The 14,586-nt window shown below is 42.0% G+C and overlaps 2 protein-coding genes across 58 annotated transcripts in view; one reads left to right on the top strand and one right to left on the bottom strand.

Moving 5' to 3' along the window:
• The window catches only part of FRRS1 (ferric chelate reductase 1), a 157,196-nt gene extending 146,718 nt beyond the window's left edge, over window positions 1–10,478 (bottom strand). For 6 of the 50 annotated variants that reach the window (XR_015273736.1, XM_086841812.1, XM_086841826.1 and 3 more), the window contains exons 1-4: window positions 9,289–10,143; window positions 9,071–9,157; window positions 8,807–8,951; window positions 8,198–8,398 (exon numbers count right to left, since the gene is read on the bottom strand). Coding sequence is in view for 15 of the 50 variants with exons in the window: in XM_086841800.1 (XP_086697926.1) it covers window positions 8,198–8,255 (58 nt within the window). In the remaining 35 variants the exon portion in view is untranslated. Of the gene's footprint in view, window positions 1–15; window positions 410–4,341; window positions 4,515–8,197; window positions 8,399–8,806; window positions 8,952–9,070; window positions 9,158–9,288; window positions 10,151–10,279 lie in introns of those variants that run through there. The other 44 variants (XR_015273737.1, XM_086841833.1, XM_086841799.1 and 41 more) reach the window with 21 other exon arrangements.
• Window positions 9,437–14,586, top strand: part of AGL (amylo-alpha-1,6-glucosidase and 4-alpha-glucanotransferase) — a 36,321-nt gene continuing 31,171 nt past the window's right edge. For 2 of the 8 annotated variants that reach the window (XM_086841791.1, XM_086841794.1), the window contains exons 1-3: window positions 9,437–9,596; window positions 10,824–10,973; window positions 13,750–13,960. In XM_086841791.1, coding sequence (XP_086697917.1) covers window positions 10,892–10,973; window positions 13,750–13,960 — 293 coding nt within the window. In that variant the 5' untranslated portion in view covers window positions 9,437–9,596; window positions 10,824–10,891. Of the gene's footprint in view, window positions 9,674–10,096; window positions 10,395–10,588; window positions 10,726–10,823; window positions 10,974–13,749; window positions 13,961–14,586 lie in introns of those variants that run through there. The other 6 variants (XM_086841789.1, XM_086841793.1, XM_086841787.1 and 3 more) reach the window with 4 other exon arrangements.

Here is a 14,586-nt window from a genome sequence, read left to right as displayed (position 1 = left end):
TAAGCCATAGCTTACCTTTACTCATTAAGGCACACAGGTTTAGGAGTTTTCTCAAAAGCAATTCAGAAATCTTGCATGAAAGGCAGCAGTTACAAGGGGCTTTAAAACCGCCACCAGATTTTAGTTTGCTTCATACCTACTGCAGATAATCTATTAATCAAATACGCTTTCCAAAAAGCTCGCGATATCCACTTTGTGCACTCACTGGCATCATTTTAACCAAAGTACTACTACAAAGTTACAGCAGCTCCTCAGCCCCACTCTCCTCTCCGGCACCTCTCTGCTGCGGCAGAAAAGGGTGAGCGGTGCAGGGAAGGCAGGCGGCCCCTCGGTCTGCTGCAGCCTCCCCCGCGGCCGCGGCGCTTTTCTGGCTGCGGGGGCGGCGGCACGCGGGGCCCGAGGGGCGCGCAGGGCCCGGCCGGGCGGGGCGCGGAGCCGCGCCCGCTCCGTGTGCCCGCCCCAGGTGCTGCCCGCCGGAACCCCCGAACTGCGGCTCTGGAGGCTGCTAGGGCGCCTAATTGCTTTGGAGCTGGAGGTCTGGATGGCCGTCCTGGGTTAACTGAGTTTTACTGAGAGATTTGCCTCGTCATAGCTTACAGAGTTCATTAGCGGTGCCGTTCTGTGGACCCAAAGGTGGTCACATATAAAGGCTTGCAAAATCGGGCCTTTCTTATCAAGAAAGCAAATAAATACTGGCTGTAACTGGGACTTTGCTGGCAGAAACTGCAATTGCTTACACAGGCTTCTCTGACTGCTGTATTTAAATCCAAGTTCTCAATTGCTCACAAAGTGGCATAAAATGACAATTACTTAAAAATCCAATGGTAATTTTGCCCTCCCACAGCACAGAAATACTGTGTTTTTGTTAAAATTAACACCTGTTAACTCCTGTTAGCACTGGAGAGCTCTAGTGATTCAATTGCTTACTAGTAGTTCTGAGCAGTTCTAGAGATCTTAGTACTATTAATTCGATAATATTTTCTAAAAAAACCCACAAAACTATCTACTAAAATATAACAGACTAGGAAATGTTCTGTCAGCGTTCACTTTTCTCAGTTTCTATAAAAGCAGCATTAACCTGTGATACTATATTAAGAAATATATTTAATGTGAAAAACAATAAGGGATTACTTTGCCTAATCAGAAAAATTATTTGACTGTTACACTTGTATTATTGTGTTCATGGGAGTCACTGGGAAGCTGAGATGTCACTTGGTGTTCAGTAACTTAAGAAACAAAATGCGTAAGTAATAGCTTGAAGTGAAATATGGCTATTTCCCCCTAGATGGGAGAAAAAAAAATCTGTTTACAACTACATTCATAAAGTTCCCTTATATGAAAAAGTTTGTTACAATTGCAGGCCTAAGTACATAGATGCTTTATTATGTGCTTGTGTGTTTTAAACTAATACAGATGCACTATTAGTAAGAGAAATCATAAAATAAATATATTTACAATAAGAAAACTGGTGACCAGACGGACCAGTATTCTTGACAATATTTAGGTTCGTAACTTTCACTGAGTATAGTGGAATTAATACACAAATATTTCAATATATTATTTTAGGGTCTTGGCTCATTGACAGAATGGGGTATATATGTCTGAAACTTTATAATATATATCAATAAATATGGAAGTAATTTCCTCATTAAGACTCACGAGGAGGGATGAAAATGCAAGCTACAATTCTGTTGGAAATGGTAATCAGAGTTTAAGAAGAAAAAATAATTTTTCTGTGAAAAGTAAAGAGGGTAAGGGAGGGAATATTGTTTTGCTTATCATTGTATAGCTTCTCTTATTTCAAAAGATGTTAAAAGACCTAAAACAGCTAAAAAGCTGTAAAGAGCTAAAGAGCTATAAAGCAAGAAAATCAAGAAAACACCAAGAGAACCAGGGAGAAGATAAACTAACTCTGTAACTACTGAGTACAAGTCCCCATACTACTGCATGGGCAATCATCAATCCACCTGGAAGGGCTCTTTTCAAACACACCAGTCTCCTTAAAAAATAATAAAATCAATAATTCTGCAGCCTTAATGAAAATGTTTCTATGAAAGGGTACTGCATGCTAATTTGTTAGTGTCATATCCAGTATAAAGTAAATAGAATGCATTAGGGTATATGCACTATAAAAAGTCCACAGCTACATCTTCTTTGTAAAGTGTACTGCAACTGTTGTTAGTGTGTTCATAACAACTCTGTATTTATTACAAAGCCAATGTTCTAACTTAACCAAATGAGATAGACATAGAGGGCTGGGGGGTGGGTTTGAATCCTCCTGCAAGCCTGAAGAGACAAAGCTCTGTAACCTGCTATTCACCTGTGTCAGAGGATGAGGACATCAAGTGGCAAACGAAGGGCACATCTGACATGAAAAGAAGATGATGAGGTTTTTTTGCATGGTTTATTATAGACACTTAGGAAAGTAAGTGAAAGTTTATAATATTGAAAGCAATGGGAATTCCGTAGAGGAGACTTCATTCCAAGTATATAAAGAGGAATTTCTCTTGCTTAACAACCGAGAAAGCAATTAAGTAAATATATGTCATTTTGGAAATTAACTATTGTGCAGTCCAAGGTTTATACTGATAGCTATTCTATTTTTTAAGCACAAAACTACATGGAAAACAATAAGCCATTGAAGAGAACCCACGTTACTATGTGATTCCTTCTAATCAACTTTCCTCTCGGGTATTAAGCTAACTATTCAGCAAAACTGTGGCATTTTAGGTCAGACTTTGCTCAAGTTTCATATAACAGCATTGAGCTCTATGTTACTAGCAAGGTTATCACCATAAAACATCACTGGAGTTCAAATTCAGTGATGTGCAAAAAGGTTGCGTCTCTATTGGATAGTTTTGATGATGGATAACTGGATCAAAGAATTTTTTGTTGCTAGTGTTACCTATTTTGAAATACTGAAATCTGTTTGAGAAGTTCATTTGTATTTGGCTAAATACATGCTGGATACTAGGCTTTCTCTGAAGATAACAGTCCTAGCACCAATACTTACTCCCCTCTCTCATGTAAACTACATATATAAGACTATGCATTCCAAGATTTTTCAAGCTTTCAGCATTTTTCAAGCTTTCTGGCACTATTTTCTTGGTTAAAGATGTATTAGTGAATTAATAATAATATTTTTATCTTAGGTTTGAAGAATTCTTCCTATCAAACCGATTTGTATATGTTGGGGGGGTTTTGTCACAAAGAGAGGGGGATGTTGAGTCCTTGAAACAATCCTTACCATCTAAAAGGAAATTAAAATTATGATAAAGTCACAATGTAGGATGAGAGATTTTTCCCTATAATTAATAACTGATCTTCTCTTCAGCTTTGGCGCTGTTTCACACCTACCTGTTTTACCAACTTACTTTTAATTTACAAACTAGATTAAAGTATTCCCCTTATGCTCAGAAATTTCCTTCTACTGTATGCAGTTTTTGGTTCTTCACGTTATTTTAAATTTTTTTTATGTCACACATAAAATTCAGACTTGGAACCGTATTTATATGGAAATACTTGTTTACCTAGAGGTAAAAGGCATTTTACAGTTTTCAGTCAATGACTGTAAAAAGCCGCCTGGTGGCAGTAGCCAATCAGTCACGTAAGGTTTGCCAGTCGACTGCACAGGAACCTGCTTTGGTTTCGCATCTCTATTCTGACACAATAGGTGAAGTTCCTGCCCCATAGCTTTCTACCAAAATGTGTATTCACTTTGACTTAAATATTTTTTTTAAAAAAAAAAAAAGTACTTCCTTACCTATCTGAAACAAAATATTTAAGATTGGTTCCCTGATATCAATTTGAGACAGGTCTGTATAGGTGTTATGAGAAAATGACACACAACCTGTCACTTTTCTGAGAGTCTCCAATTGTGCAGTGCACAACACACCTAAATTGATAAAGGACTTCACTAAAATCATTTCACGACATTCAGGTGATGTGGGCCAGTGCTTTATCTGTTGCACACAATCAAGTTTTATCTGATAAAAGTACTGCATTATTAAATTTGAATTTTCTTTATTTTCTGACCATTGCTGTGACGCTTTTTTAAATTATTGATTTTATTATATCAGCAATATTTGATAAGTTTTTATTGTTCTGCTTTACAGGGAGCAAAGAGCTTGCTGGCAAAGGCATTGACCTGCAAGTGTTTCAGTGTAAGGCACTTTAGACCCGATTACAAAATTCGTAATGTGAAGCTAAGATTAATTGAAATCTTGTACAATGTTATCTCACACACTTGTCAGTTTCCTTGCCAGCCAAAATAAATTCCACCATTGCCCCCCATCTTTTCTCTTCTGCCCTTTCATTTGGATAAGGAATTAATTTTCCTACCCTTTTTCATCTCATCTCGAAAATCCTTTCACAGACAACCCATTTCCATTTCTTCACCTTTTCTCAGCATCTCCTAACATGACTCCTCCATGGTTTCTAAATGCATTCTTTGTTCAGACCCAGCACATCTGTGGGTTTTGCAGCTGCTCTGGGTTCAAGCACAAGCAGTCCTGCTGGAGGGATGATGCACAGCACTGTTAGTTGTGGCAACGTTCTAGTTAGTACATGCCCAGTGCCCTGTGGAGGAAACCATGTGGTGATGGTTTGAGTCTCCATGGGAAGGGCTGCAGGGATTTTAGCTGTTACTTTACCAAGTCTCACCTAAATGTTTGCAGAGACTTTCAAAAGCTAATAAATCGGTCACACCATAACAGAGCTAGTAAAAGGCACATCCAACATTGTGAGCTGTGAGAAGAATAAGGGATAGAAGATTGTTTTGCACCAGTTTTCAAGTGCTGTAAGCAGCAATCCTTGATTGATGAGCACAGGGGAATATCAAGCAAGGTGTAAAGGGTCCCAGTCCAGACATGCTATGGAAAGCTGCCTCCTGCACAGTCAAGATAGTACATGGTCACTTTGGAATCCAGTACCTCCAGGGACATTCCAAATTTTCTCAGAAGCAAAATATCAAAGCTGTTGTATTGCATGAGACATTAATTCCTCCAGCTGAAATGGAGAGCCAGTACTTTGTGCAGAGATAGGATACTCAAAAAATCTGGACAGCAGCAGCAGTTTGTCCCAAAATACAGCAGTAATTCCTAGGTTGTGGGTGTTCACATAGGAACCACTGCCCAGTTATGGGTAAACAACTTGTCATCAGTAATCCAAAACAAACTCATGGATAACCAAATGACCTGATGATATCAGTGAGACAAACACTAAGGACTTTCATTTTCTGGTAGCAGCATCTGGAGATGGTTCAACTGTAAATGTTGTGCTCTGATTGCTGTATAGCAAAAAAGATTTGCCAGTCTGAATTCCAGCTTTGTAGCACTCTAGTGCAAACCACTCTTATCTTCTTCCTTGTTCTTCCTGCTTATGTTTAATATCTTTTAAAGCAAATGCTTGCGGTAGTCAAACATTTGGTGAAATATTTTCCTTCTGCAATATATTGCACCATGTTAGCCTGCTCAAATTACCCTGGCTTGAATTCTGCCCGCACTGAAAGATTAAAGAGCAGAACTACAGTCCCCAGTATCAGCTTGCAGATAACTTAATGTAATTATTTATTTGATTAAAAATCAGTTGTGAAATATATAGAACAAAAAAGCAAAATCAGTTGGTTACCACTTGAACTCGAAGTCCTATCTAGGTAAGACTTAAGGATTATTTTAATGGACTAGGAAAATATTCATGGTATTCTCAGTATAGTTTGATTTTTTAGGAAGAAGCATCATAAAGGAGATGGAGTGCAAGAGACAGTCTGAAGATTTATTTTTGAGGAGGAAATAGATCTGCTTGATAAGACACTGCTACAGTTCATTTAGGAATAGATCCATTGGAGTCTTAAATCTCAGCACTTATGTGAAAAGCTATTTTATATGGTACTCTTAAAGATATTTGCATTGAATTTTACAATTTTCTATTATAAATTAAACTCTATTAAAAATTAACTTTTTGTGGATGTTAGAGCATTGATTGTTTGAGGCCACACAGTAAAAGAATGGCCAAACTGGAACTGAAAACAAACCCAAAATGTTAATATTTGAAAGGTCAAACCAACACTGTCTTACATGAAAGGCCAGTAAGGACAAACTAAATAGGTTTTGTGTTCTAGCCCCTCCATCTCCAATAATTTCTGACTTAAATAAACATTTTCATTCCAGCCTATCATTTATTCACTGCCCATCAGGATATTGCAATATGTTTAGCCATTTAGAAGGGGCTTTTTAAAAAAAGCTATAGGTGGTTATGTCAATGTTCTCACTAACATTTTCACTCAATACTAGATTCTATTGTCCAAGAACATACCCAAATTTCTGCTGAGCATGTAACTGTCTAAGAAAGCTTCTATTTTCAGTCACTGCATAGCAAAGCTCTAACTCAGAAAAGACTGAAGTTTAACCAAACTGCAGAGACACAGTTTTAAAGAAAAGGAACCTTCTTGCAAGTTTGCATTTCTGGTTGAGAAATGTCCATTAGAAAACAAAAGCTAGACAGAAGACCCAACACCTCTTAAGCTTCTTATTGTTTAAACAATAACACAGTGTTAATTAATGAATTTCAGAGCATGAGTGTAGAGCATTGAGAAAAAAATGTGCTCACTTTAAATTTTATAAAGTCTCTTATTTCCTGTACACAGGCCAAAGGAATCTGCTTTTAATTTTAGTTAGATGTTCAGTTAAGTTCCCTCTGTGCCAGCTGGCTTTTACTATTGTTATTGGGAATTCTTTTTCTGTTACTAAAAATAAAAAAATCACTGCCAACATGTAAATACTCTAAGTTTTCACACTTTACAGTGTGGGAACTTAGAGTATTTTTTACCCTTTAAAAGTACTTAGAGTACTTTTACCCTTTAAAACATAAGCAATATGACATTAGTGAGATGTGATACCCGGTGAAAAGCTCTCCAAAGTGTATTGACACCACTACTAGGAAAAGTGCTCTGCAAACACAGAACAGTTCTTGCCTCCTGTTTTGTGTTACAAAACAGAAGGCAAGAAAAGAGGACCACTAGGAAGGTGCATGTAAAAGGACTGAAGAATTCCAGTTTGGGTCTATTCAAAAATGCTGCAAAATTATTTCCTGATGATTAACATTGATATGGTATGCACTCTTATTCTGAAGCAAGTATTGATCATGTCCTGCTGTGGTATATCATAATCACACACAGAGAAACTGCAAACTGAAGATAAAATGGCACTGTGAAAACCACCCCTTAGATGCCAGTATAGCAAATGCTCAGTTGGTGTTGGCTATGTTCTAGACAAAAGTGCAATCCTCAAATGTAGCACTTGTGCATTCATGTTTTTCTGGTCTGGTTTTTCCATACAGAGAAAAACTGCTCAATTTACATGTAGTAAATGAACACAGACACAATATAAGGGGTAGGCCAGCACAAGAGATGATGCCGATGGAGATAGGATTAGAGAAGTCTGCTCTGTTCCTTATTAACATCATCAAGAGACCTGCAACATTCATTATCTTTGAAACAGTGTTTCTTTTACACTGAATTGAATGCAAATTAAATTATACTGTTCCAATTATTAAGTGATTTCACAGTACCTAGGAATTTTTTTTTTTTGCTGTGTCATGAATCAAGGCCTTTATTTACACTGTTGACATCTGGTTTAGCTACAGCCATATATGATGTCAAAATAACTGGCTCAGGATTAGTTTCCTAACAATTTTTGTCCAAGACACTAAAAACAATTCTTTTTCATAAACCTGGGTATATTTCAAAATCTGTTTCAATGCATAGTATGAGATATATGCACACAGAGATGTGCCAGTGCAAACTTAATAAGAGTAGGGTGAGTTTCTGTATGGAGTACAGAAATCAAAAGAGCCACATTTTAAAACTTAGTAACAGGAGAGAAACTGTCTTCAACAATAACCTTTTGGTTCCTATCTTGCTTTTCACAAAGTATTCAACATGCAATTTAGGATAACTATTTATGGAGAGGACTTGGCTACAAAGGCATTATTTGCTCTCCCTCTATTAGAGCTGCTCTCTGTGTAAACACCTCATGAAATTTCTAAATGCCAGCCCATTTGTAGTATGTGACAGGACAACAGCAAGCCTGGAGGAAAAGACTTGAGCAAGGCTTTGTGGCAGACCAGCTGCAGTCACTTCAAGGTACTGAAGATTGCAGAGGACCCTAGAAAAAAGATGGTCCAGATCTCTTTCAATTACCTCTGTTGGTTTTGTTCCTATGACTTCCATAACTGTTGAAGCTTCTTGTATTTCCCATTCCTATGTTGAATCATCTTCTTTTCTCGGACACATCCAATTCAGAGGAAACAGCCAGCACACCAGGAGAGCCAGGGTTCTGCTAGGTGCAAGTCTGTCCAGTATATGAATGCAGGCCAGCAAGATGAGTTAAGAATAAGGGGGCTAGAAAAGACAAAGGACAATGGGAGAATTCTCATGGGCACTGAGGAAACAGCCATGTGAAATAACTCAGATTGTAAGTATCACATCTGAATCATATCTGAATGAGCCTTGATGAGGTGAATCTTAAGGGAACTGCACTCACAAGGGTACTTCTCCTTTTTTCCCTCATTCTGTCTAGGAATCCTAATATATGTCAAGGGCATACAACAACTTGTATTCACCTACACCAAAATGAAAATCTTTCTCAGTAATGTCAAAAAACATTAACTGTAATGAGGAACAAATAGATTTCTTGACATTTTCAGAGAGATGAGCAAGTGAAAGAGGAAAATAAAGGAGAAAAGCTACCAAATGATTAAAAAAACTTCAGTTTGAAATGAGTGGAAGCATTTCCATGAATATCAAGACCTTTGGACTTCCTCTAAATGCACTGTAATTGTATGAACACCCTGCAGTAAAATAGACTTATAAGGGTATGCATGGGATGGCTGGCAGTCAGTGGTTAAGCCTGAATTGTTTTGCAGACTCCTTCCAGTTCCACAACATATACCACCTTTGAGAAGAAGAAAAAAAAAAGGAAAAGCAAACTCAGTATAACACAGTCCTATCTGACTGTAAATTGAGAAGCACTTTTTTTTTTAACGTATTTGTAGGCAATAAAAATAGACTGACCTTCCAAAGCTGCAAGGCTGACCTTTACACTGGGGTGCAGTTAATGACTTCGGTCGTGAGAGGCCTGGAGCAACCGTCCCAGGTGTTCTGCAATACAAAGCAATGGTAAGGGCTGCCTGGTGTCAGCAGTTCGGATGACAGTATGCTGCAAAACAAGGCGGCCGGAGTGGACGGGGGGGATGTTCTGGTGTTTGGGATTTTTTTAGAAACCATGCTACCTCTTGGTCAAAGACAAATCCACGGAGTTTGTAGTCTTGTCCACACACTATATATAGCACTTAAACTCTGGCTGACATCATGTTTTTTTCAGCAGCGCAGCCTATCAGGATGGAGCCGGCCGCCCGGAGCTGGGCGCCGGCCCTCAGACAGCGGGGCGGGAACGCTGAGGGAACTCGGCGGAGCGGCGCTCCAGTGACGGCAAGAACGGCGGAGCCCAGAGGCATCGGCCGGGATACTCCCGGCAACCTTTAAAGCCGCCTAGCCCTCAGTAGAGTGCCCGCTAAACCGCACAGAGCTCCTGACTCAGGTGCCCGGGCCCCGCAGGGACACCTCTCGGCGCACCAGCCGAGCGTAAAGGCGCAGGTGGTGGCTGTAGAGGCTGAGGTATCACCACGCCGCGCTGTCTGCAGGGCCCAGGCTTGCGGAGATCAGCCCGCTCGCTGCCGCAACAGCGCGGGGCAAAGGGGAGCCCCTGAAATACCCTCTGGGAGAAGCCTGGGGTAACCCTAAGGGAACTCTGGGGTAACTCTGGGGTACCCCTAAGGTATCCTCGCCCTTCAAGGCGCGCTTTGCGGGGCCGCCACCGGAGGTGCGGGACCGGGAGCTAAGGGGCGGGCTCGGCTTGGCAGGGCGGGGCCGAGAGCGGAAGAACGGGGCCGGGCAGGGCCGGGCAGGGCGGGGCCCGGAACGGAGGGGCGAGATCGACGGGACGGGACCAAGGCCGGAGGGATGAGGCCGGGTGGGGCCTAGAGCGGAGGGGCGGGACCTGACGGGGAGAAAACGAGAGCGGAGGGGCGGGGTAGCCCCGGCCTTGCCACCCCGCAGCGCCTCCTGGGCGGGTCCTGGGCTCTCGCGGGAGCTGCGCCGGCGCCGCCCGTCTTCGAGCGCGGCCGCCGCGGAACCAATAAACTTTGTTTAAAAAGATAAAAGGCAAGAAAAGGGCAGGAAAGGAGCGGTGCCGCGGCGGCTGCGGGCAAGTGCGTCACTGACCGCCGAACCAGCCCGGGGCGGTCGCTGCGGGTAGCTCCAGCCCCGGCTCCGCTCGGCCTCGGCAGCCGTCGCCCTCCGCGGAGAGCGGCGCCTCCGCCGCTCTGCGGGCCCGCTCGTGAGTATGGTGGAACGGCTGCGGTGGGCAGCGTTTCCCGCTGAGGGCGGCGGGGCGGCCGTGAGGGGCCTGGCGGGGCACTCCGGCAGCGCTGGGGCGGGCGCGAAGAATGACAGGTGTCAGGCTTCCCCTCCCCGGGGGCACCCCTGTAGCTCTGGCTGCGGGCCGGGCCGCGCTGTGGGACGGGAGCTGCTCCGGGGTGCTGCCGGCAGCGGTTCCAGCCGGGGCAGGACTGGGTGCTGCCTGACAGTTCGTCCCGTACTCGCCTCCCCTCCCCACCGCCCTGCCCTGCAGTGCTGTGTCTCCGCGCTGCCCCGGGACCGGGGAACATGTAAGCGGGGCCGGCGGCGTGAGTCGCTCCTGAGCGGCCGCGTCCCGCCGGGGGTCTCCGCTGACCCGCCGGGTTTTGTCTGTGTTCCCTCACGGCAGGGCTCGCCTCTCCCTCCCAGCACTGAGAGTCCCGGCGCGGCGGGAGCGCCGAACGGGCGGCTGCAGCCATGCCGGGCGGTAAGGAGACGCGGCTGCTGCACCTCGGCGAGATGGAGAAGCTGGACAAGACCCTCTTCAGGCTGGAGCAGGGTAGGTCGGGGTGCTGGGGCCGGGTGAGAAGGAAATGGCCGGGACCTCGTCATCGTCTTTGCATGGCAGCAGAAAGAGAGCTCAACCTGAAGTGGTGGGATGTGCGGGGTGGTGTTGGTTTGGGTTTGGTTGTGGGTTAATTTGTTTTGTTTTGATTTGTTTCTACTGCAGAACTCTATGGGCTCTGCACACAGTTTAATCTGACTCGTTAAACTCCTAAGAAATGAAGAGCAGATTGGCCAAGAGCTGTCAGTCTTCACGGGACTGAAGCGCAAGGCATTTTTTAGACAGGCCGTGTCCTTCTCCTTTTATAGCCTGTACTTCAGTGACCTGAAAAAGCCCTCATAAGTCAAGGTCTCCAGTGTTTATCTTCTTACGTAGCACCCCGTGTTTTAATATTGTAATTTTGAAATCTATCAGTAATACAACCATTTTGCAAAGTCTGCAGGTTTGAGGTAGTGTTAAGAATATAAGCTCTTTAGCAATTCCTGAATCTTGTTATCAGATGTGTTATGTTTTCAGAGCTATGTATCCTGCTGCATACTTCTAAGAACTTGATGTTATTTCTCCCTGCAAGTGTCTATTTGTAAAGTCTATTTGTAAAAAAAACTCCAGACCCAGAATTGGTCTACTATGATGTTGGTCAGCAAATTTAGACTATAAAAGTTCTTGTCTTTAAAAAACATTAAAAACTTTAAAAAACTAATTTTTAACGGTGCAGCAATTTTTATTAAGAGTTTTTGTGGATTTTGTTACTGTGTGTTACTAATCTAGGAATGTAAAGGACCAAGATTTTGGTTCTTGAAAATAAAAATTCTCTTCAACTATATTGATTCCAAAATCTTCTGACCAGCCTAATGTAAGGAAATGTCAGTAGTGAAGAAGTGCAGAGTTGATCCTAACTTCCGTTTTTAACCTATCCATCCAGTTGTGTAAATTTTCTTGAAAGGAGGGACGCAGAAGTGCATGGCTGTCAAATATTCAAAGTGCTTCTGCTGGTAGCAGTGTCTGAGAGGGCATAGCTAATTTTGAGCACAGCATTCCTGATGTCAGTGTAACTCTTAGAGGAAATAAGATATCAATGGCATATATCCCTGTGCTCTAATTTTAGTAATCCCTGTAACAAAATGTCAGGCCAGTGCTGAAGAGAGTGTACTTAACCTTCCAGAAGTGGTTTTATACATATATATTGCATCCAAATGAGTTTCATTTTACCTGACAGACATTCGGATCTGAAAACAGCTGCTTTGCCTGGTTGGTTTTGGTGCACTGGTGATTTTCTTAATAAGAGAAACACAAAGCTGGATAACACTTATATTTAAATGTATTCAGACGTTGAATTCTGGTATTAGAGTCTCCATGATTCTACTTAATAAACAAGTGGCTTTTTTGACTTAAGATATTGGGACTTGGTGTCCAGAATTGTTTACACTTCAATTCATTATCTGTGTACTTAAAATTTTGTCCTTTTTGGTTTTTTTTTTGAGAGGTTTCTTTTATTCCTAATTTTGTAGACTGCTAGGGCTATTAGGTGATTTACTACACTTATCTACATGACTGGCATGTACTGTGTAAAAGCCGACATCTGTTTCATTCACTTGAAAGAACCCTGTAATTAGTGACTTGTGATAGTGACCCTCATACCTGCAAGTGGAAACCTTTCTTAAAACCTCCTAACTAAACAGAACTTTTTATGTCTAGCTCAGTAGACTGCATATACTTTTAGGTTCTAATTTTTTAACTTAATTTTTTCTCATTATTACAGGTATATTTAGCTTACCTCTTGCTATGCGTGTGTGACCTGCAGCACATATACAAGACTCCTTTTGAGTTGTTGAGATCTGTGAAAGTTAAACAATTCATATATTGTAAATCACACACAAGTATATATAATATTTTCAGATGTTTTCATGGGTCAGCTTACTATATAGACTTGGTAAACTTATATACTTAAAGACTACATAATCCAAAATCAACATAAAATTGTATGTTAGATGATCATGGTGTTTTGCTGTATTTTTTTTTAAACTTTCTATATAGCAGAGAGAAACAAATTGAAAGGAAGTTAAATGGTGCTATGTAAGTAAATGAAAAAGGATATATGTAAAGTATGCGAAGAACAATGTTGGGAAGGAAGGGAGAGATGCAGTTTTTAGTGCCACAATAAAAGAAAGGTTTAAACCTGTTAGAGTATGTCCAAAGATTAGCAGTGAAGGTGGTGAAGTGCCTTGAGGAAAAGCTGTGTGAGGAGTGGCCGAGGTCACTTGGCCTTCTCAGCCTGGAGGAGAGGAGACAGGGGTGCATTGCAGTCTGCAGTTTACTTGTGAGGGGCAGACACCAATCTCTTCTCTGTGGTGACCAGTGACAGGACCGAAAGGAGCAGCATGGAGCTGTGCCAGAGGATGTTTAAGTTGTATATTAGGAAAACCAGCCAGAGGGTGGTTAGGCCCTGGGTTAGGCTCACCAGGGAAGTGGTCACAGCACCAGCCTGCCAGAGTGCAAGAAGCATTTGGACAATGCTGTCAGGCACAGTGTGTGATTCCTGAGGAGTTCTGTGCAGGATCAGGAGTTGAACTTGAGTGGTCCTTGTGAGTGCCTTCCAGCTCAGGATGCTCTGATTCTGTGCTGTAGAAATATATAATTCTCCTGTAATTCTTTGCAGATATGATCATGTTATTAACATAATAGCAAATCAGGAATTGTAGTAAGAGACTAGAAATACCTAATCCTCCTGATCAAGTGATTTTACCTTTTTGCTTTTTATTTTTTTATTGAGGTTTTGAGCTACAATTCCGATTGGGCCCAACTCTTCAGGGCAAGCCCGTTACTGTGTACACAAATTACCCAGCTTCTGGAGAAGTGTTTGATCGCCACAAGTTTAGGACACTACTGTGGCACAATCCCACAGGAAAGGAAGATGACTCTGACAAATACTGCAAGTTGGATCTCCAGATTTCTGGGTCATACCAGTACTATTTTAGTCTTGGGTAAGTGACATTTGTATACCTGCAGCCAAATGCATTTTTCTCCCTTGGTCTACTTCTTAACCTGAAACACCCCACCCCACCCCCTTTTTTTTACCACGCATTTTTCAAATTGCAACCATGGGACCAATTAGAACCACCAATGAAAGACAGTGCCTGGTGGTTAAATAGTACTTTCTGCTGCAGAGATATTCTGGAGAGTATACAGAACCGAGTTGATCAGCTTTCTTTGAAAGTTGGAGAGGCAGTCTGTTTTTACAAGTTTTCAAATTCATCAGCATTCTGAGTATCTCAATGATTATTTTGTACTTTCTTCATTGACTTTGATGGCTGTTTTCTATCTAGCACAGTGGTTCTGGAATTCCTTACTTGGATCCTTTACTTCCTCTTTTGTTTTAGTGGGACGGCTGCAGAGGAGAATGCCACTATCTGTGATAATTGTAGTCTGGTATTTTGTGTTACTGGGCATGGGTGGTTAAATTCTTCCAGACATTTAGCTTGGGTACATTCCTGAGGATGGGGCTCAAAATGTAGATCTACGTGTAATAGATGGGTTTTCTGTGTTTTTGTCCATATGCCAACAGGAGGAACAAGTACTCCATCTCAGAAAATAGCAAAGGTATCTTACT

The sequence above is a fragment of the Cyanistes caeruleus genome, chromosome 9 (genome assembly GCF_971803275.1).
Source record: "Cyanistes caeruleus chromosome 9, bCyaCae1.hap1.1, whole genome shotgun sequence".
Lineage (NCBI taxonomy): Eukaryota > Metazoa > Chordata > Aves > Passeriformes > Paridae > Cyanistes > Cyanistes caeruleus.
This window is presented reverse-complemented; position numbering and strand designations above follow the sequence as displayed.